Source organism: Nycticebus coucang, chromosome 20 (assembly GCF_027406575.1).
Source record: "Nycticebus coucang isolate mNycCou1 chromosome 20, mNycCou1.pri, whole genome shotgun sequence".
NCBI lineage: Eukaryota > Metazoa > Chordata > Mammalia > Primates > Lorisidae > Nycticebus > Nycticebus coucang.
The window spans coordinates 1,931,229-1,954,116 of NC_069799.1; the positions used below are offsets into that span (position 1 = coordinate 1,931,229).

Here is a 22,888-nt window from a genome sequence, read left to right on the forward strand (position 1 = left end):
TGAAAAAGACAAAGATGGTCACTTCATATTGGTCAAGGGAAAAATACAACAAGAAGACATTTCAATTCTAAATAGTTATGCACTCAAATTAAATGCTCCCAGATTCTTGAAACAGACCTTATTTAGTCTGAGCAACATGATATGCTATAACACCATAATAACAGGGGACTTTTTTTTTTTTTTTGTAGAGACAGAGTCTCACTTTGTCACCCTAGGTAGAGTGCCATGGCATCACACAGCTCAAGGCAACCTCCAATTCCTGGGCTCCTAGGTGATTCTCTTTCTTCAGCCTCCTGAGTAGCTGGGACTACAGGTGCCTGCCACAATGCCTGGCTATTTTTTTGTTGCAGTTTGGCCGGAGGTGGGTTTGAACCCACCACCCTCAGTATATGGGGCCAGCACCCTACCCACTGAGCCAGAGGCACCGCCCCCCAATAACAGGGGACTTTAACACTCCTCTCACAGAGATGGGACAGATCCTTTAAACAGAAATTAAAGATATAAGGCTCTTAAATGAGACTCTAGAACAACTGTGCCTGATAGACACATATAGAACACTCTATCCCAAAGATAAAGAATATACATTCTTCTCATCACCCCATGGAACGTTCTCCAAACTTGATCATATCCTAGGATACAAACCTCACCAGAATCCAAAGAATTGAAATTTTACCCTGTATCTTCTCAGACCACAGGCACTAAAGGTGGAACTCAACTCCAACAAAAACATTCAACCCCACACAAAGGCATAGAAATTAAACAACCTCATGCTGAATGACAGTTGGGTTCAGGAAGAAATAAAAGAGGAAATCATTAACTTCCTTGAGCATAACAACAATGAAGACACAAGCTACCAAAACCTGTGGGATACTAAAAAAAAGCAGTTTTGAGAAGAAAATTTATTGCTTTAGATGCCTACATTCGAAAAACAGAAAGAGAGCACATCAACAAACTTACAAGCCATCTTATGCAATTGGAAAAAGAAGAACAATCTAAGCCTAAACCCAGCAGAAGAAAAGAAATATCCAAAATGAAATCAGAGATTAATAAAATTGAAAACAAAAGAATCGTTCAGAAAATTAATGAAACAGTTGGTTTTTTGAAAAAATAAATAAAAACCTTTGGCCAGACTAACTAGAAATAGAAAAGTAAAATCTCTAGTAACCTCCATCAGAAATGATAAAGGGGAAATAACAACTGATCCCACAGAGATCCAAGAGATCATCTCTGAATACTACCAGAAACTCTATGCCCAGAAATTTGACAATGTGAAGGAAAAGGATCAATATTGGAATCACACTCTCTCCCTAGACTTAGCCAGGAAGAAATAAAGCTCCTGAACAGACCAATTTTAAGCACTGAGATCAAAGAAGCAATAAAAATTCTCCCAACAAAAAAAATGCCTGGGTCCAGCTGGCTTCATACCAGAATTCTATCAAACCTTCAAAGAAGAGCTTACTCCCATACTGCAGAAATTATTCCAAAAATTGAGGAGGAAGGAATGTTCACCAACATGTTCTACAAAGCAAACATCACCCTGATACCAAAACCAGGAAAAGACCCAACTAAAAAGGAGAACTTCAGACCAATTTCACTAATGAATGTGGATGCAAACTCCTAGCCAATAGATTACAGCCTATCATCAAAAAAGTAATACATCGTGATCGAGTAGGTTTCATCCTAGGGATGGATGCAAGGCTGGTTTAACATTCGCAAGTCCATAAACGTTATTCACTGGATTAACAGAAGCAAAAATAAAGACCGTATGATCCTCTCAATAGATGCAGAAAAAGCATTCGATAAAATCCAGCATCCTTTTTTAATTAGAACACTGAAGACTATAGGCATAGGTGGCACATTTCTTAAACTGATCAAAGCTATCTATGACAAACCCACAGCTAATATTTTACTGAATGGAGTAAAACTGAAAACTTTTCCTCTTAGAGCTGGAACCATGCAAGGTTGTCCTCTGTCACCATTACTATTCAACATAGTGCTGGAAGTTCTAGCCAATACAATTAGGCAAGACAAGGAAATAAAGGGAATCCAAATGGGAGCAGAGGAGGTCAAACTCTCCCTCTTTGCTGACGACATGATCTTATACTTAAAGAACCCCAAAGACTCAACCACAAGACTCCTGGAAGTCATCAAAAAACACAGTAATGGCTCAGGATATACAATCAATGTCCACAAGTTAGTTGCCTTTGTATACGTCAATAACAGTCAAGATGAGAGGCTAATTAAGGACACAACTCCCTTCACCATAGCTTCAAAGAAAATGAAATACCTAGGAATATACCTAACAAAGGAGGTGAAGGATCTCTATAAAGAATATTATGAAACCCTAAGAAGGGAAATAGCAGAGGATTTTTTTTTTTTTCTTATAGAGACAGAGTCTCACTTTACTGCCCTCAGTAGAGTGCCGTGGCGTCACACAGCTCACAGCAACCTCCAGCTCTTGGGCTTATGTGATTCTCTTGCCTCAGCCTCCCGAGCAGCTGGGACTACAGGCGCCCGCCACAACACCCGGCTATTTTTTTTTTTGTTGTTGCAGTTTGGCCGGGGCTGGGCTTGAACCCACCACCCTCGGCATATGGGGCCGGCGCCCTACTCATTGAGCCACAGGCGCCGCCCAATAGCAGAGGATATTAACAAATGGAAGAACATACCATGCTCATGGCTGGGAAGAATCAACATTGTTAAAATGTCTACACTTCCCAAAGCAATCTACAGATTCAATGCCATCCCTATTAAAATACTAACATCGTACTTTCAAGACTTGGAAAAAATGATTCTCGTTATGTATGGAACCAGAAAAAAAGCCCGTATAGTGAAGGCAGTTCTAAGTAATAAGAACAAAGCCAGGGGCATCACCATACCAGATTTTAAGCTATGCTACAAGGCCATAGTGGTCAAGATAGCATGGTACTGGCACAAAAATAGAGACAAAGACATTTGGAATTGAATAGAACACCAGGAAATGAAACTAACATCTTACAACCACCTAATCTGCAATAAAGCAAACAAGAACATACACTGGGGGAAAGACTCCCTATTCAATTAATGGTGTTGGGAGAACTGGATATCCACATGTAAAAGACTGAAAATGGACCCACACCTTTCTCCACAGACAACAATTGATTCAAGATGGATAAAAGATTTAAATTTAAGTCATGAAACGATAAAAATCCTCAAAGAAAGCATAGGAAAAACACTGGAAGAGGGCGGCGCCTGTGGCTCAGTGAGTAGGGCGCCCGCCCCATATGCCAAGGGTGGTGGGTTCAAACCCGGCCCCGGCCAAACTGCAACAAAAAAATAGCCAGGCGTTGTGGTGGGCGCCTGTAGTCCCAGCTGCTCGGGAGGCTGAGGCAAGAGAATCACATAAGCCCAAGAGCTGGAGGTTGCTGTGAGCCGTGTGACACCACGGCACTCTACCGAGGGCGGTAAAGTGAGACTCTGTCTCTACAAAAAAAAAAAAAAAAACACTGGAAGATATTGGCCTGGGGAAAGACTTCATGAAGAAGACTGCCATGGCAATTGCAACAACAACAAAAATAAACAAATGGGACTTCATTAAACTGAAAAGCTTCTGTACAGCTAAGGAGACAACAACCAAAGCAAATAGACAACCTACACAATGGGAAAGGATATTTGCCTATTTTGAAACAGACAAAAGCTTGATAACTAGGATCTATAGAGAACTCAAATGAATCCACATGAAAAAAGCCAACAATCCCATATATCAATGGGCAAGAGACATGAATAGAACCTTCTCTAAAGAAGACAGACAAATGGCTAACAAACATATGAAAAATGCTCATTATCCCTAATTATTAGAGAAATGCAAATCAAAACCACCCTGAGATACCATCTAACCCCAGGGAGAATGGCCCTAAGCACAAAATCTCAAAACTGCAGATGCTGGTGTGGATGTGGAGAGAAGGGAACACTTTTATACTGCTGGTGGGACTGCAAACTAATACAACCTTTTTGGAAGGAAGTATGGAGAAACCTCAAAGCACTCAAGCTAGACCTCCCATTTGATTCTGCAATCCCATTACTGGGCATCTACCCAGAAGGAAAAAAATCCTTTTATCACAAGGACACTTGCACTAGACTGTTTTCGCAGCTCAATTTACAATAGACAAAATGTGGAAACAACCTAAATGCCCCCCAACTCAGGAATGGATTAACAAGCTGTGGTATATGTACACCATGGAATAACTATTCCACTATTAAAAAAATGGAGACTTTACATCTTTTTATTAACTTGGGTGGAAGTGGAACATATTATTCTTAGTAAAGCATCACAAGAATGGAGAAACATGAGTCCTATGTATTCAATTTTGATATGAGGACAATTAATGATAATTAATGACATGGTGGGGGAAGGGGGAGAGCAGAGAGAGGGAAGAAGGGTTGGGGGTGGGGTCTCCGTATGTGATACACCTTTAGCAGGCAAGGCACAATTGTTAAGAGGGACTTTACCTAACAAATGCAAACAGTGTAACCTGGTTTCTTGTACCCTCAATGAATCTCCAATAATAATAAAAAAAAAATTGCTATGCTAAAGAAGTATTACCAGGAAAAGGGTCTCCTCAACCTATATTGATTTCTTAATTTCTATGGACCAAATGTGAATTATACTTATTTGATATTACTATAAAGTCAACTTAAATGTGAATATCTTTTGAATATTTGGCACCTTAAAATTAATCATTGTAATTTCTATCTATGCTGTGTTTGATAAAGATTGGATAAAATATTTCTTGTTTTGCTCAGGAATTTTTGAATTTTTACATTCTTATTAGGAATGTGTAATTCTACTCACGAGGCACACTGTACTAATATGGCATACTGATATAGTAAAAGATGCTTTTGAATTAAGTTTTCTTTGAAAACTGGTGATATTTAAAGGTATAAATCAAGAAAGCATTTTCCATAGAAACAGCCTAGTTTAAAAGAAGGTACAATCCTGTAATAGAAAAAGGACATTATTTAAAAAATTGGTAGGATTCTAATAAGGTTTGTATATAGTGAATGGTATGGCGCCAATGATAACTCCTAGTTTTGATCATTATTCTGTAGTTATGTAAAGTATTTATTGAAGTTAGGAGAAACAAAGTGAGAGATATATGGAAATTTGTACTTTCTTTGAAAGTTTTCTGTAAATATAAATTTAGTTAAAAATAAAGTTTTGAAAAAATAGGAAAACATGTCATTTGTACATGATTTCCCAGTGGGGAATAAGTGAATCACCTGTGTCAGCCCAACACTATGCCAGGATTTTATATGTTAATTGATTTAATCTTTATAGTAACTCTGTGAATTAGGTGTTGTGTCCCATTTTACAGCTGAGGAAATAAGCTCAGAGAGATTCATTTGCCTAAGTTCCCCCAGTTGTTAAATGAAGGAGTCAAGGTTTGACCGAGCTCCACTTCTTAACAGCCATGTTCTTGTCTTTGTGTTATAAGCTGATATAAAGCCTTAGTTGATACAAACATTGGGCTCCACGATGTCTTATTTTCTGCCACTGTAATTTATTACATATCAAAAATCTTAAAATATATATGTATGCTCATAAACAATTTGTGATGTTAAAATACTTTCAAAAAGAGTTGAAATATTGTTATAAAACAGGACTAAAGGGTGGCACCTGTGGCTCAACAGAGTAGGGCGCCGGCCCCATATGCCAAAGGTGGCAGGTTCAAACCCAGCCCCAGCCAAAAACTGCAAAAAAAATAAAAATAAAACAGGACTAAATATAGCAAAATACTACAGCAGAGCTTCAGTTGTGATTTGATAGCAAATAAACAATCCTAGCTCACATCTTTGAATTAACAGAGGAGTCACAAGTTATGTATGTTTCAGCCGTTTAGGAGTTCAGACTACTTTCCTTTAGTTTTGTAATTTGATCTCATGAGCTTTCCTATGAAGTATATCAGAACTCACTTTAGAGCACATTGACTTTTGTTAAAAGGCTGCTAGACATTTTTCTCTTTAAAGAAAAGGATATAGATGGTAACATTTCTTGAGCTCATAATGGGTAGCAGGTACTTTTCCCATTGTCAAAGGCATAGGCATAAGCAAACAGGCACCGTTGGCCTTCTATGACTTGCATTCACCTTGGGGAAGTGAATATACCAACTGTGAACTGTGTCCGTGGTGAGTGCTCTGATATAAAAGACAGCAAAGAAATGAGGATCGGGGGGCTGGGCAGCCAAGAGATTGCAGGTTTAAATGTGATGTCCAGAGAGGGCTTGCTGGAAAGAGAACACTTCAGAGAAGGCCTGGAGGAGATAACTGAGACACTTCAGAGAAGGCCTGGAGGAGATAACTGAGCAGGCTGTGCAGCCGTCTGAGAGAAGCTCTCTGCACAGGAGAAGCAAGTGCAAAGGTCCTGAGGTGGGAGTGAAGGTGGTGTCCCCTTGGGACAATCAGGGGAGCCAGTGCAGCTGTATGGACTGAATGAAGAGGCAGTGACCCGTGAGGAAGCAAGTGCTAATGGGTTTTGTTGACGGGTGATGGTGGTGAGCAGGTCAGAATAGGGTGGAAGCTGCTAAAGGAATTTGAACTGAACATCCTGGTTCCCATTTTTAATGGTCATATTCTGCTGTGAGCGTGGACTGTGGGGCAAGGGTGGACACAGATCGTTTCTCAGAAAGTGGTGGCCATTTTCTAGGCTTTATTTCTGCTTATGTGTCTGGAGGTAAATGGTGTACTACTTTAGCTCTCTACAATGGCAGGTGACTTGGAGGCCTCAGCATGTGCTAATGGTGCCTTGTGGCCTTGTCTTGCTGTCTGTTATAGGCCTTCAATCAAGCAGGAGCAGGGCCGTACAGTGAGCTTATCCTTTGCCAGACGCCAGCATCTGCCCCTGACCCCGTCTCTGCGCTCTGTGTCTTGGAGGAGGACCCCCTTGGTGCCCATTCCGATTCCCCTTCTGTGTGCCTTGTGCTGACCTGGGTAGCGCCATGCAGCAATGGGTCTGAAATCCTCGCTTACAACATTGATCTTGGAGACACGAACATTACCGTGGACAATACCACCACTCATGTTGTAAGAGATCTCCTTCCAGAAACCACCTACAGGTAAGTGCAAAGAAACAGAAATAAAGCTGGATTGACACAGTAGCAAAAGTAGACCTCCAGGAGAATTGACAAGTGGCAACTGGCAAGTGTCAGTTCCAGCTGCTTCTAGGAGACCAGATGTCCAGAGCGTTGTTTCAACTTTGTCCCTTAGACTAGAGACTATGAAAAAAAATCTTTTGTTCAGGCACTCACAGGAAGGTTTTGTGTCCACTCTGACTCTCACCCATCTTTACCCTAGAGTGGACTCACAACCTTGGGTCAGACCTCTGGACATTCGGGTTGGAAAGTATAAAAGGGCTTTAGGGGCAAGGTGGTGGCCTGGTGGGTGGCTTCTTCCGGTAAGCCTACCTGAGGGATGGCTGAAATGATTATAGAAGTACCTCCTTCTTGAAAAGGTAACTTGACATCTCATAGTCAAGGGACTTCTAAAGACCATCTAAAACTCAAGGACTCAAATGTAGGAAAAGATGTTGAGAATCTTTGTGTAATAAGGGTATGCTTGAATGTTTAGTAAGGAAATGCTAGTTATGTTTGAAATTATCAGAAAGATGTTCTATATAAGTGTGATTTTAAAACATGAGAAAATAACTGAAAGGATAATTCTGTTATGGAGAAGATTGAAATGGTTTTATATAGTTAATATAGCAACTATGGAAAGATGATCTTATATTTGGATAGTAAAAGCCTCAAGACTCCTATTTCAAAAGTATTTAAATATATAACATAAATAATTAATTCAGTTTGGTATTTTTTTTCAGTCTTCCTCTGATGCCCCAGCTAGAGTACAGTGGTGTCATAGTAGCTCACTGCAACCTCAAACTCACAGGCCGAACAATCCTCCTGTCTCCACCTTCCCAAGTAGCTACTATAGGTGCCTGCCACAATCCCCAGCTAATATTTTCTATTAATATTTTTCATAGAGATGGGGTCTCTTGCTTAGGCTGGTCTCAAACTCCTGAGCTCAAGTGATTCTCTTGCCTCTGCCTCCCAGAGGGCTAAGATTACCAGTGTCAGCCACCATACCTGGCCTTAATTCAGTATTGATATACCAGAGCTAATGTGAAAAAAAAGTCACATTGGGAGGATATCACCTTCTCATCCTGTAGGGTGGGTAGTAAGATACCATTTTAGACAGGCTGCATGGAATTAAGGAGCTGAAGACACATATTTTGGCCCTTGTCATGTAGTCATTTGAGCTTGGCCAAAAAAAAATAAATTGGCCAGAGTCTTTGCTGGCAAATTCAATAAATTATAAATCGGGCATTTCATATTTAAAATATTAAAATAATTTATATTTAAGACCAATCTTTGTAAAGCGTTAGGAATTTAGTTCTATAGTATACAAGTGGGCACCATAATACATAGTGGAACTCTGGTCAACTCACAGTCTTGAAACAAGCACAGTTGCAATAATTATGGTGAAATACAAAATGGGTATTTCAAGGAGGTAAGACCATACTTTTGGTTCTATCAACTTTTACTTCACCTTTTATGTCCCATCAATTGGTTAAAATGTAAGTGAACAGATCATGATATTCTAATCTAAATAAAAAATGTAGAATGAAACATTTTAAGTAGGTCTTGGGCATGGATAAAGGACTTATTTCTGTTGATTTGTTTGTTTGTTTGTTTAACCCACAGCTGTTACACACAGTTCTCAGAGTCCACCCTTCCTCTGTGTCACCAGGCCTGGCTGTGCACCTTTCTAGTAGTCCTGCTGAGGCTTCAGGGGTCAGGGGTCTCCATTGCTCCACTGGTGCCCGGGGCCCGTCAGGGGTCTCCATTGCTCCACTGGTGCCGGGGCCCGTCAGGGGTCTCTATTGCACGACTGGTGCCCGGGGCCAGTCGGGGGTCTCCATTGCTCCACTGGTGCCTGGGGCCCGGCAGGGGTCTCCATTGCTCCACTGGTGCCTGGGACCCATCAGGGGTCTCCATTGCTCCACTGGTGCCCGGGGCCCGTGGTGGGGGTCTCCATTGCTTCACTGGTGCCCGGGGCCCATGGCGGGGGGGGTCTTCATTGCTTCACTGGTGCCCAGGGCCTGTCAGGGGAGTCTCCATTTCTCCACTAGTGCCCGGGACCCATCAGGGGTCTCCATTGCTCCACTGGTGCCCGGGACCCATCAGGGGTTTCCATTGCTCCACTGGTGCCCGGGACCCATTGAGGGGGGGGGGGTCTCCATTGCTCCACTGGTTCCCGGGGCCCATGGGGGGGGGGGGTCTTCATGGCTCCACTGGTGCCCAGGGCCCGTCAGGGGAGTCTCCATTGCTCCACTGGTGCCCAGGGCCTGTCAGGGGAGTCTCCATTGCTCCACTAGTGCCTGGCGCCCATCAGGGGTCTCCATTGCTCCACTGATGCCCGGGGCCCGTGGGGGTCTCCATTGCTCCACTGGTGCCTGGGGCCCATGGGGGGGGGTCTTCATTGCTCCACTAGTGCCTGGGGCCTGTCGGGGGTCTCCATTGCTCCACTGATGAAATAAGAACCATCCATTAGTTTGCTGATCACCCTGTAGAAACTTCACTGGAATTAAAAAGTTATTTTTAAGGGCATTACTTTTGAGTTTAACAGTTTGAAATTGAATTTCTATGTTGGTTTGAAGGGAAAAAATATTATTCAAAATGGACACTGACTTTCTTTTGCATGCTTCTAGCCAGGTAGAGTCATAGACATGCCAGCCGAAAGATGGGCCAGTAACTGGTGCCACCCCTTCCTAAAGTCTGGGGTGAGCATCTTCAGTGACATACCTGGGTGGTGGCCCATCTGCCCCTCACCAGGCAGTTCATCCCTTTGTGAATAACTGCTTTTACAGTATTTCTGTTATACTTTGTCAAAACCTGTCTGTATCTAAACTCAGTTCAGTGGACCTGAGGACTTCCTTGATAGTAATGGTTTTCAAAGTGTGGTCCCTGGACCAGCAGCATTAGCATCACTGGGAACTTGTTAAAATGCAAATGATCAGGTCCCAGACCTGCTTATCAGAAATTCCAGGGGAGGGGCCTAGCTCTCTGTGCTTTAATTAGTCTTCTAGGAGATTCTAATGAATGTTACCCTTTGAAAACCTCTGCCTTCATGCAGTGATTCGAAAATGTCAATGTAGGTATATATGAGAGTTGCCTGGAGAGCCTTTTCAAAATGCAAAATCCTATGGATTAAGTACCAGAGGGGGCGTAAACATCATTGTCTCATAGCATCAGCTGTCTCTTCTTTAACTGTCCTCACCTTCATTCAAATTGCTTTCAATAGCATGAGTTTGCTATGACCCCCTCCATCCTCCTCTTGGGACAATTTCTGTTTCTTTATGGCCTCTCTGAGGTGTGGTGCCCAGACCTCCAAGTATGGTCTGGCTGGTGGCTCAGAGCACAGCAAGACCATCTCTTTGTTCTTCATACTGAGCAACATTTTTGACAGCCTTATCATATGTCTGACTCATACTGAGCTGGCAGACAGTGAAAACTTTAAGTGGATTTGTTTATTATGCTCATTTATCCTCTTCTTGCTTAGTAAAAAGGAGATGACAGTGACACAGTTGAGCTGTGACTGTGTAAGTTGAGCACTGACGGGCTGCCAAGCAATGCAGCATAGGTCACTGTCATGATGAAGGGCCAGGCTTTCCCAGGGGACAGTCTCTACTGTCATGACAAGGTAACTGTCATGACGAGGGGCCAGGCTTTCCAGGGGCCAGGCTTTTCCAGGGGATGGTCTCTACTGTTGTGGTGAGGAGCCAGGCTTTCCCAGGGCACAGTTTCTGGTTCTCACAGGCTGGGGCCAGGTTTGACTTCAGTCTGGGGCCCTCACATGCTGCCTTTGTGACCTTTGTCAAGTCATTTAAGCTCTCTGAGCCTCAGATTCTAGATCTGTAAATCAGGAATAATTTTCACTACCTAACGGGGTTGTTGTGTGTTTTAGATAAGAATTCAGGTATCTAATAAGGGGTCTGACACATAATAAATAAATTATCAGCAAATTTTCTGTTAATATTTGGTAGGGAAGAAGTCATCTGGAAAACTGATTGTGACCAGATTATGGGTCAATTTATCTGCAGAAACCTGGTATAATTCTTGACAGGTTTGTCCCCATCAAGAAGGGCATAATAAAAGCAGGTCTGAGTGCCTGGGTGCAGAATGGTGTCATTGGTACAGAGCACTGTTGGGAAAGGAGCTCGGGACACCCCTCAGGAACCCTACTCTGCATAACTTTACTCTGATCATATTTTTTATTCCCAAAAGGGATTTTCTGTTTTTAAGCTATTATGTCATACTTGTTCAGAAATTGTCTGATGATTATTCTCTTCTTTCATATATTTTTTTCTTAATTAGATGACTAATTCAATGGTAGTCTGGGTTTAGGGGTAGAAGTATTATGAAAAGCCCATCTTTTGCTTTATTTAGGCCTTTTCTACCCTCCACCTGGGGGTCCCATCCTCAACCTCCCCCCAACAGGCCCCCACACTCACTGTTTCCTGAGTGCTGGGGCGGCTCGCTGACCAGGAAGGCATCTTCCTGGTTCAGTCTGGTTTGTTTTGAAAGTCATTCTTCCTCCAATATCTTTCTTGTTGGAAAATGGATTGTGCAGATTGATAATCGAGTGCACTGTAGAAGGCTGTGATCTGAAGTGGGAATGTGTTTGATCTAGAATTAGACATTTTAATAGGGGATTTTTAATCAAAATTTATAAAGAATATGCTTCTTGATTCATTTAATCAATATTATTAGCGTACTGATGGGTATTGCAGACTGCTGGAGACTTGAGGGGATTTTTTCATATCAGCCTGGCCAAGAGCGCATTTGCTTGGAGTTACATGGCTTCCCCAAATTGGAAATGAAAATTCCATTCATCAATTTGAAGAGCTTAAGATTTCACAAACTGACATAGTATAAATTAAAAGAGAACAAAACAAAAAGACCTACAGATCTTATCTAAATTTCTAAATTATAAGATTAACATGTTATTTCAGCTAAAGAGAAAACTCGAATTTGGGGTTGTGACAGACTTTAATTAATTTAACAAAATGTGAAACAAAATTTATATGTCCTGAGGTGGATTCTTTGGATTATTCCTCAGGTCAGTGTTTGTTGGTCATCAGTTCCATGTCACCTCTCAGAGGAATTAGGAAATTATTTTCACACGTGTTTTTTACCCCAGGACAGAATAAGCCCACTGGCCACCCACAGCTCTCAGCACCCCAGGCAGCATGATGCCCCTCGTGGGCCCATCTGCTCTCCAGCCCTCAGCTCTGTTTCCCACTCCTGGGCCCATCTGCTCTCCACCCCCAGTTCTGTTTCCCCCTCGTGGGCCCGTCTGCTCTCCACCCCCAGCTCTGTTTCCCCCTCGTGGGCCCGTCTGCTCTCCAGCCCCAGCTCTGTTTCCCCCTCGTGGGCCCATCCGCTCTCCAGCCCCCAGCTCTGTTTCCCCCTCGTGGGCCCGTCTGCTCTCCAGCCCTCAGCTCTGTTTCCCCCTCGTGGGCTCGTCTGCTCTCCAGCCCCAGCTCTGTTTCCCCCTCGTGGGCCCATCCGCTCTCCAGCCCCCAGCTCTGTTTCCCCCTCGTGGGCCCGTCTGCTCTCCAGCCCTCAGCTCTGTTTCCCCCTCGTGGGCTCGTCTGCTCTCCAGCCCCAGCTCTGTTTCCCCCTCGTGGGCCCATCCGCTCTCCAGCCCCCAGCTCTGTTTCCCCCTCGTGGGCCCATCTGCTCTCCAGCCCCCAGCTCTGTTTCCCCTTTGTGGGCCTGTCTGCTGCCATCCACCAGCTCTGTTTCCGTGGTGACCACTGCTTTGTCATTAGAGCTAATCAGTGTTAGCTCAGTGCATCAGGTGCACAGAAAAACTTGTGTCATGTCCTTTTACTGAAGCAGAGTATTTTCTGTGAAATGTAGTTGCTTCCAGGGCCAATGCTGAAAAAGTGTGAGTAAAGTAAGTATATAGTTGTTGACTTTTCTAAATTAGCAAAACACAGTTGTTGACCTGAAAGTGTAGTTTGAATCAAAATTATCTTTTGATGAAATTTGTAGCCACGGTTAGCCACATTTAGGATAGTATGGGATGTGAGGACTTGAAGGCCTTTGCGTTTACTTTCTTTGTCTCTTACTTATTGGGTGGGATTTTTCTCCCTACTCCCCACCTTGCTGGTTCTTTTAGAAAATTATGTTGCGTAGAAGTAGTGAGAACAGAATAGATACCCTTACCTCGCTCCAGTTCTTTTTTTTTTTTTTTTTTTTTTTTTTTGGCTGGGGCTGGATTTGAACCCGCCACCTCTGGCATATGGGACCGGCACCCTACTCCTTGAGCCACAGGTGCCACCCTCGCTCCAGTTCTTAAAGGGACAGCAGTCATCGTTCCCATTGGTGTGGTGTCAGCTGTCCATGTTTCTGAAGATGCCCTCTAAGTTAAGGACATTCCCCTTTGTTCTTGGTTTCCTGAGGATTTTTATCAGGAACAGATGTTGGATTTTGTCAGATGCTTTTTCTGCGTCAGCTGATACAACCATATATTTTGCCTTCTTCTGACTGTTAACAGGTTGGATTCCCTTCAGGGCTGGGGCACCTGTGCGCCTGTGTTCCTAAGGAAACTGGTGGCCTTCCTGGTCCTTAAGTGCTGCCTTTTAACTGACCCTAAAATTTACATAACAAATCCTTTTATTAAAAGGAGTGTAGCAGAGAGAGACTAAGCTTTTCTTGCCTCCTGTGGTGCTTAGAAAAAAATGGTCTTGAAATCAAAAGGCCACTGCTTTTCCCTAACCTGTAGGGCTGGGGAATGGGAAAATGTAGAAAAGGGGGAAAAATGCAAAATGAGGCAAGGGGGCCAGGTAAGCTGGCTCACACACATAATCCTAGCACTTTGGGAGGCTGAGGCAGGAAGATTGCTTGGGGTTAGGAGTTGGCAACCAGCCTAAGCAAAATAGTGAGACTTCATCTCTACGTAAAATGGAAAATCAGCCAGATGTAGTGGGAACCTATGGTCCCAGCTACTCAGGAGGCTGAGGCAGGAGGATCACTTGAGCCTGGAGTTTGAAGTTTCAGGGAGCTGTGATGAGGTCCTTGCACTATAGCCCAGGCAACAGAGGAAGTCCATGTTGGACTTGTTCAGGGGCAGGAAAGTGGAATAGGGTATTTTCCCTACTCCACCTGCATTCAGAGCCCCCTCACACACACACACTTTAAGCCAGGCTTTTCCTGGAGCTCTGTTTGTTTACATGTTCAATCCTGGATTCAGGTTGCTGTGAGTGGGAGATGATGGAGGGAAAAAGTGGTGAACTCATTTCTGGTTTGGTGACAATAATGAATTTGGTACTTCTCCAAATCTGTTAGCTATTATTTACTTTTCATAGTCTTAAAAAAACTACTCCATTTATTTGGTCCCTATCTAATAGCTACCTACAGTCAGTGGGGGAGACAGGGTGGAGTGTTCTTACCAAGTCTCACCTGAAATTAACTGTTCTTTTTTCTTTCTGTCTTCTTTTTTTTTTTTTTTTTTCTGAGACAGAGTCTCACTTTGTCACCCTGGGTAGAGTGCTGTAGTGTCACAGCTCACAGCAACCTCAAACTCTTGCGCTCAAGAGATCCTCCTGTCTTAGCCTCCCAACTAGCTGGGACTACAGGTGCCTGCCACAACAACAGGCTATTTTTAGAGACAAGGTCTCACTCTGGCTCGGGTTGATATATTTTTCTTTTTTAATAATCTATGGGCATATTATTCAGTTGACTTGCTGACTTGTAAATCTTTACAGTTGAAGGATTTAAGCTAATTTGAGGTCAGATGATAAATTTAGGTATTGTGATACTTAATATTTTCTATATACATAGAAGCAGTAACTGCTATTAAGTAAGTATGTAATTCTAAATTATAAGACTATTTTAAACTGTAAAGTACTGCTGAGAATTTAGCTCTTTGGCCATATTTTTTGTTGTAATGTTGCTTTGAAATTGTGTTTCAAATTTCAAGTGTAAACAATGGGAATGTGCAGTAGGAGGCCTATGTGCCCCGCAGGTGTCTGGTCTGGTGGAAGTTTCTCCTGGAGGCTGGGATGGGTCCTGGAATCAGAGCAGATGTGGACCTGGGAGTGTCTTAGAAGGGTGAAGTCGTGGCAGCATGTAAAGTTAGTTAAGAAAACAGAATATTAGGAAATAGTCACATTGCACGGAAGAAAAGGAAGAGAGTGAGCTGCTTAGAGAAGCAGAGAATGTGTGCCCTTGCAGTTCCTGGGGCCCAGGACTGGGGAGGTGGGACAGTGGCACCGCAGTGCAGTGTGATGGAGAACCTTGGAGAACTGTTTCCATCTCAGCTAGAGATAGAGGAAGAAAACAGTAGGAATATCATTCCCACTGAATATACAAAATAACAGTCTATACGCATTTTTACTCTATTTGATTTTAACTTCCTGGACCCTACCTGTCCTGCACCTGGTAAATGTCCGGTTAGGACTTCCGCTGGTCTGAGTGACCCCTGTGGCCAGCAGTGTCCAGGCCCAGCTCTGAGTAAGGACTTGCGGAGGTGGCGGCGAAGCTGGCAGATGCCCAAATGTCCTGTTTAAGTTGTTGTCCTTTGTTTTTGTCTGTAATGGAGACTGATTTGTTCTCCTATTTAATTTACTCTTTATAGCTTTTATAGCTCATCTACTTTCAAAACAAACTTTGAGGTAGTTTATGCATAACTAGAGCAAAATATAAAAGCATGTCTTCAGGGTGTCTTCCCTCAGACAACAAACTTTTTTTTTTTAATTAAAAAACTAAAAGGGCCCGGTGTGGGGGCTCAAACCTATAATCCTAACACTCTGGGAGGCTGAGGCAGGAGCATCCCAGGAGATGAGGTGTTCCAGACAAACTCGAGTGAGAACAAGACCCCGTCTTTACCAAAAATGGAGAAAACAAAGCCAAGCCCGTTGGTGTGTAGTCCAGCTACCCAGGAGCGAAGCAGGAGGACCACTTGAGTCCTGGAGTTTCAGCTGTGACACCACTGCCCTCTATCCTGGGTAACAGACTAAAACCCTGTCCCCCAAAAATAAAAATATAAAAGAACCCAAGAAACTCAGAGATATCTCACTAATGTGCCTTTTTTGCTAATTTTTGGAAGGGAGAGTATAATCTGTCCTCTGAGCTGCCCAGTGCTCTGTTTGTCTCGAGTTACTTTAACTTGTTTTTCTTCATTCTACAATATTGCTTTGGGGGCAAATAGTAAGTACTCTATTCATTATTTATTTTAAATGAAGAATTGCTGCTTCTTAAACTTGCACTGTCTTTATTTTTTTTTTCTTTCTCTAGGATCAGAATTCAGGCTGTAAATGAAATTGGAGCTGGACCATTTAGTCAGTTCATTAAAGCAAAAACTCGGCCATTACCCCCCTTGCCTCCTAGGCTAGAATGTGCGGCAGCCGGTCCTCAGAGCCTGAAGCTAAAGTGGGGCGACAGTAACTCCAAGACACAGGCCGCAGACGCCATGGTGTACACCCTGCAGCTGGAAGACAAGAACAAGAGGTGGGTGCTCAGCTGTGCCTGCTTATGGGTGGAGCCTTCCCGGCTCATTCTTTCCTTCTTGTTCTTAATCACTTGCTCTAAAATGGTCTTCCTTTTTGTTGAAATACTTCCCATGTAGCTGAGTGTGGCGTTTTATAGCTCCAAGTTGTATGCTCTATTCTCTGTTTGGAATTTCTAAACATTCTAAAGATCCTGATTTTCCTACATGTAATAAGAAATTTTTTTCCCTTCTATAAAACCAAATAATGGAGAGAAATTATCTAAAAAGAAAATTGTCCAATTCGAGCCCCACTGTTTAATATCTTTATGTCAGTCGTGCATACAGAGGGAAACAAGAGATGCTGGCTCTTTAAATATTCAGTGACCACTGGGACAAACCTGTTTACCAATCTGAAATGGCTGTGGGTGACGTGTGGCTGGGGTTATAGTCTGTAACTATGGGCAGTGCGATATCAAATTAACCCGAGTAAATAGGAGATTCTTTATAAGACTCCGTGCCCAGGAAACACTCTTGGCTGTAGAAATCAAATCCAGCCTTTCACATAGTATTTGTTTAATCTAACTTCATTTCCTCTGAAAATGGCCGATCAGAAGACAGGCAGCCAAACTGTATTTAGAAATAATCGGATGTCAAGCAAAAGTTAATGGTGATAGAACATTCTGTTACCAAGAGTCCTAATCACAGAATCAGGCGAATCAGGCGCAGAGGCTGGGAGATGACCATAAACCAAGATAGCCATCTCCACTTGCTGCCTTTCCCTGCCCCCTCCCTGCAGCCTTCCCAGCCCTCTCCCTCTTCCCTTCCCCTTCCCTGCCACTGCAGCACAAAGCCAGTGCTAACCAGGAACACTTTGTCATTTTCTTTTGTGCACTATAGTATTCTGTTCCTTTACCAGACTTCTTTCTCAGAACCTCACCCTCTACCCCCACTCTGTAATAGAACACCTGGATTGGTGTTGGTGCAGTGAAGACCTGTGGGCAGTGGAGACCAAGGTCAGGCAAAACATAGGCGTGGCCCCAGAAGCACAGTAACAACTTGCAAATGGACCAGGAGCATTAGTACCATGGGAGAAAAGTGCTCTGGAGTTTGGAGGAGGCAGAGACCATCTGGTTGCAGAGATCAGGAAAGATTTTTGAAGGCAGTGATATTTGAACTGGACTTCAGAGGACCTAGCAAACCTGATAGGTTGATGGCAGAAGAACAAAAAGTGATTATCCTATTGGGAATTAGTCCGAGGTTAGAAAACACAGAGAAAGTAGGCTCCTTTTGGTAGCTGCATTAGAGATTAAATTCAGACACATCCAGGATCATCCTGGGCTCATTATTTCTATTTTCACAGTCTCCATTATTTTACTGTCAGAGAACTGTTCAATCAAAGAGGGGAGGTGAGAACAGGAGCTGTGAACTAGTAGAAATCACAGTAAACAGATAACCTAGCGGGGGAAGTTCTCTAATTAGCCTTTTTGTTTTTTCAGGGCTCCTGTTTTCCATTGGTGGTAGAGAGAACCTTTCTTAGAGAATATCTTCTAGTTGTACTGTTTTAGAAAAAATCGAAGCATAGAAAAGTTGTTGGAGCCAGTAGTGGGGTTAGAGCCTGACTCAGGGCTGCCTCTCCTGTGTCTGCAGAGCTGTGGGGAGTGAATGCCTTGCCCCAAGGCAGACTTCCCCATCCTGCTTCAGTCCTATGCTTTGGGGAGCAACCACCTCCTCATGGGGACAACTGTACCGAGGCACAGTCTGATCCAGCGTTGCATGTCTCATAGAGGCTGGGCCCAGAACAAAAACTCCTCAAGCACTTTTCCAAATGAATGTGGTATTATGAGACATTTAAATATGGCAGACAGAAAGCAGTACAGAATCTAAATGCTTTCCCTCCAAAACAAACAAAAAAAAAGGTTCTCCTTAGTTAATCAAATAACTTGCCTTAATTTTATGAGCTAGAGTCCAAAAATTTATCTTTTTAAAATTAAATCTGTCAGTGCTCTCAAAGTTATTAAAGTGATGGAATATAGAACATAATGAATTCTTGTTCTATTTGTGGAATAATTTTCCCAGGATTTAATAGAATGAAAACAACCCAATTTCAGTTTGAAGATGATTCCTTAGTGTCCCAAAAGTGAACTGTTGCAGGGAGTGGCCTCTGTGTCTAAGCCTTAGACTCGTGTCTCAGCCTGGCCTCTCTGCTCGAAAGGTGCAGTGTCGCCTTCCCAAGTGCTGCTTTTTTTCATTGAACTTGTTATTAGAGGAGTTTCTTGTGGCTCTTGGGGAAGTACACATATTCTTTCACATATACATTAATGTCATTAGCCACCCAAAAGTTCTTTTTATGAATGTGGATAAAAACATATATATCCTGTTTGTGGCCAAGGTGAGAACCACAGATAGAAGATACAAAGTGTCGAGGGAGAATGGAAGAACAGGCTTGAAATTAAACCAACAGAAAAGGCTTCTTAGAGAATGTGGGTGAGCAAGAAGGATCTTGATCTGATAACCTCAGTCCTGCAAAAGCCTTAGAATGGAGACTAGTGACAGGGCTCAGGACTGGATGGAAACTGTGGATAAAATCTCTAAAGTACACAATAGTGCCCTGAGTCTTTCTCCAAGTCACTAGCTCTTTCTATTTTGGTGTTTTTAGACCTGGTCTTCTTTTTTTTATTAGTTTGTGCCCATTTCCTGTAAATAGAAGGAATGCCAAACCCCTCTTGCCCAAACTCTTGCCTCAAGGTAAGTGAAGCCAGAATTCATCCGATCGCCTGGACTTGCTATGTTGAAAGTCTTTTTCCCTTGAACAGGGACATTTGCTTCCCACGTATTGGAGCTCTTGATCCTCAGGGTTCCAAGTCCATATTTATGTACCAGCCTTAAAGCAGTGCTTCATGTTCACGGTACAGAAACTCAGTTTGCACCAGTGGTTAGGTTATGTCACTCCCTCGCCATTTTTTCTTGAATTACTACTCTGTGCCAGGCTTCCTACGGTCTGTAGCAGATCTATTAGAGCTTGTCTTGCTGAGGAAATAAATAACATAAGATGATGATGAGCAGACAGTATAAGAGATTTTATTTAATTTCAACAGAGAAACAAAAATTAAGTTATTTTAGCTGAGAGTGATTTGGTCCATTCTTAACAGATCCAGCACAGAGACCTGTCTTGATTCCCACGTGGGGAGGAAGAGCATACCCCAAAATAAACATTTTCATAACACGCCTAACCTAATTCAGGCTGGGGGAGCAGGCACAGTGCTGCAAGTGCATTTGAAGATGTGTTTGTGTCGCTGAGACGAAATGTGCTTACAAACCGGAGTTAATGCTGGTCCTGGTCCTGACCCTTGCAGTCCACATCCCCAATAATTGCACACAGCACTGTGCAGGGAGGACGCAGGTTCCGGAAATGCACTTGCGCTCATCCACTGCCTGAGTGGCCGGATGCCACACTGTTAAGGCGAGGCCTCCGGGGAGAGGGCCTGAGGGGCACTTATTCCACTAACTCAGCCCTTGTCTTCAGACACTTTTCCCTTCAGCCAACAAAATTGTGGGGCTTCCTCATGTTTTCAGAGTGACTGCACATTGGCCATTAGAGAAAAACAGAAAATAATCTGCATGCAGATGCCCTGAGCACAGGGGTGAGGCCTGCACGTAGGCCCAGGAGAGGGTGTCTCTACTGCTGCTGGGGGACAAGGAGGCCACCGGCATGGCCCCCCGGGGGACCCTTGGGCTTGTCTCCTGCTCTGGACTAGTCTCCAAGCTTTGTGTGCTAAATGGCATTTTTAGGGTACATTGTGGTTCTTGGGGAGTGTCAAATCTCTTTTTACAATCCCAGACATGTCGCTGAATTTCTATTACTGGAGACATATGCTTTCTCTTGTTTGCCTTAGTTTCTCCCACTACAAGATGCAATAATGATGCCTGTCTCTACTCCCTAATTGACAGAAAAAAAGTTATCTTGGACACACTTTTATTTCTTCTAAAAGCATAAAATTCAGCCTATAAAATTAAGAGTATTGTTAGCTTAGTCAATTTCAGGCTAAAATGTCTAAGCACAGAGGTGAGAGGTGGTAAATGAACTGGAGTAGAAATCTGTAAGTTGACCACCCATAGGGCTGTAACAAGCTGTTCCATATATATAAGGAGCTAGGTCTACTGTACTCATAACGTGCGTGTGGTGTATGTCCGGTTTGTGACAATTAGGTCAACTTAAGGAGGTGGTCAACTATGGAGGCTCTACTGTATTTGCTATCTTTTTTTTTTGTGTGTGTGTGTGTGTTTTTTTGGCCGGGGCTGGGTTTGAACCCGCCACCTCCAGCATATGGGACCGGCGCCCTACCCGCTGAGCCACAGGCACCGCCCTGTATTTGCGATCTTAATTGTACCAGAAGTAGAATTCAAATTAGTTTTGCTTGTCACTTACTAAAAAAATAAATAACAGGTGCAATTGGCTAGCTCTTCCTTAGGTTGAGGCAAGGCCACTAAAATAGTAGCTAAGCAGAAATTTGAAAACTCTACATATGAAAGCAAAAAAAGAAGAATGGGACATTTCAAGGTTCTCGGGTGGTCTTTGGACATTCTAACCATCCTTTCTTGGAATATAAATCAATCTCTGATGTATCAATCTCTAAAGTACACTTTAAACCACAACAAAATTGAATTTCGTTATTCCTTTATTCTTAGCGAAAAGTTTCCATAATCAGTAGATATAGTAAAATTTTATTTCTTAGAAAAGGACCATAAAAAGTTCACCCATTAATGGAAAAGAATTGCAGCTCACACACTACAGGTCCATCTAATAGCCAGGCACATAGGGCATAAATTCGCCCCTTTACTCATTAGTCTTTCAGAAATAGCTCTTGACACTTTCATGCTCAATCTGTAAATAGACACTCTCGCCAATGTCAAAATCAGTTTATAGAGCACAGCACCTCTGTGCACCTGTGATGCTATTGTTTTGCATCTGTTTCTACTTAGAAACAGAAGGAAGGAAGACTCCGTGTTCCTGGTGGAGCAATCCTGTGCACTGTCCATTCCCTTTCTGAACATCTTTCATTCCCGAGTGCCACATGAGCGTGCACTGTCTCTCTTTCTCCCAATCTATAGAGCCCAGGGAAATTAAGGGAAAAAGAAAAAAAAGATAATGACATGTTTCTGTTAATGAATATAGCTGTATTGAGCTTGTTAACAGCTGTTGATGTGTGATATTGTGAAACATGTTTTGAAAGGTGCCATTTTCAGCCATTAGTAGACTGCAGACCATTTTAGGTCAACAGGTTAGAGCATTTTGAGGAGTTAATATTAATGGGCTGCTGTTAGCCTGCAGATGGCCTGGGGATTCTAAAATAGCAGAAGGTAGTAAACGTAAATACCCTAGCATTATCTCTTAAGTTCTAAGCCATTCAGAGTATTCCTGCATGTTTCTTTCAGAACAAAACTGTTTTAAGAAAACATTTTAAAACTAAATTCTTTATCATTATTTCCCTCTAAAATAAAGGAGCATTTCAAGATGTACTGATGAACTTCTTCCTCCAGTTGCACATAGGTGCAAAAAGTCATTTTCACAATGTTAAAGCCTAAAATATTGAAATTAAAAGTATGCCCTTCCTCTAGAATTTCTTGAAAACATCCAGAATCTGTTGTTGTACATTCCTAGTATGTGTTTGGTAATGAATTTTAGAATTTACTCGGCTCTTTCAATTGGCTCTCATAAAAATCCCTGTCAGGTGAACAGGTGCTTGTTACTGTCTGGCAGTAGGGCTGCAGAGAGTTATGTGACTTCCTGAAGTTCATAGTGAAGGTTAACAGACTGTGTTCTGGTCAGGGTCTTCACATGTTTCTGCACTCCTGAACTTACCCCTTCCCTCTTAGAGTACTCTGACAGGCAAACAGAATAAGCAAAATCATTTCGTAGTCACAGAATGCAGAACTATTGGTTCAGTTAAAAAACAAATCTTTAGAGCAGTTCCAGGTTCACAGCAAAACTGAGCTGAAGAAACAGAGATATCCCAGATACCACCTTCCCCAGGCTTGCACCGCTCCCCCAGTAGTGACCCTGCAGACTGGCACCTGTGCTACATCTTAGGAGCCTACTGACGTGTCATCCCCACTCTAAGTCCATAGTCTACATTAGGGTTCACTCGTGGTGGTATCATTCTCTGGGTTTAGACAGATGTGTACGGGCATGTTTATTCACCCTTATATTACCAACAAAGTAGCCTCCCTGTGTCCTCAGGGGGTCAGTCCCAGGATCTATCATGGATACCAGAATTGTAGATGTTCAGGTCCTTTATGTAAAATGTATTTGCACATAACCTACACATCTTCCCATTTACTTTAAATCATCTCTAGATCA

General features: G+C 42.8%; 1 protein-coding gene across 4 annotated transcripts in view; it reads left to right on the plus strand.

The window, feature by feature from the left end:
• Positions 1 to 22,888, plus strand: part of FNDC3B (fibronectin type III domain containing 3B) — a 369,147-nt gene that overhangs the window by 321,176 nt on the left and 25,083 nt on the right. For all 4 annotated transcript variants that reach the window (XM_053573184.1, XM_053573186.1, XM_053573185.1 and 1 more), the window contains 2 exons: positions 6,811 to 7,091; positions 16,338 to 16,550. In XM_053573184.1, coding sequence (XP_053429159.1) covers positions 6,811 to 7,091; positions 16,338 to 16,550 — 494 coding nt within the window. The remainder of the gene's footprint in view (positions 1 to 6,810; positions 7,092 to 16,337; positions 16,551 to 22,888) is intronic.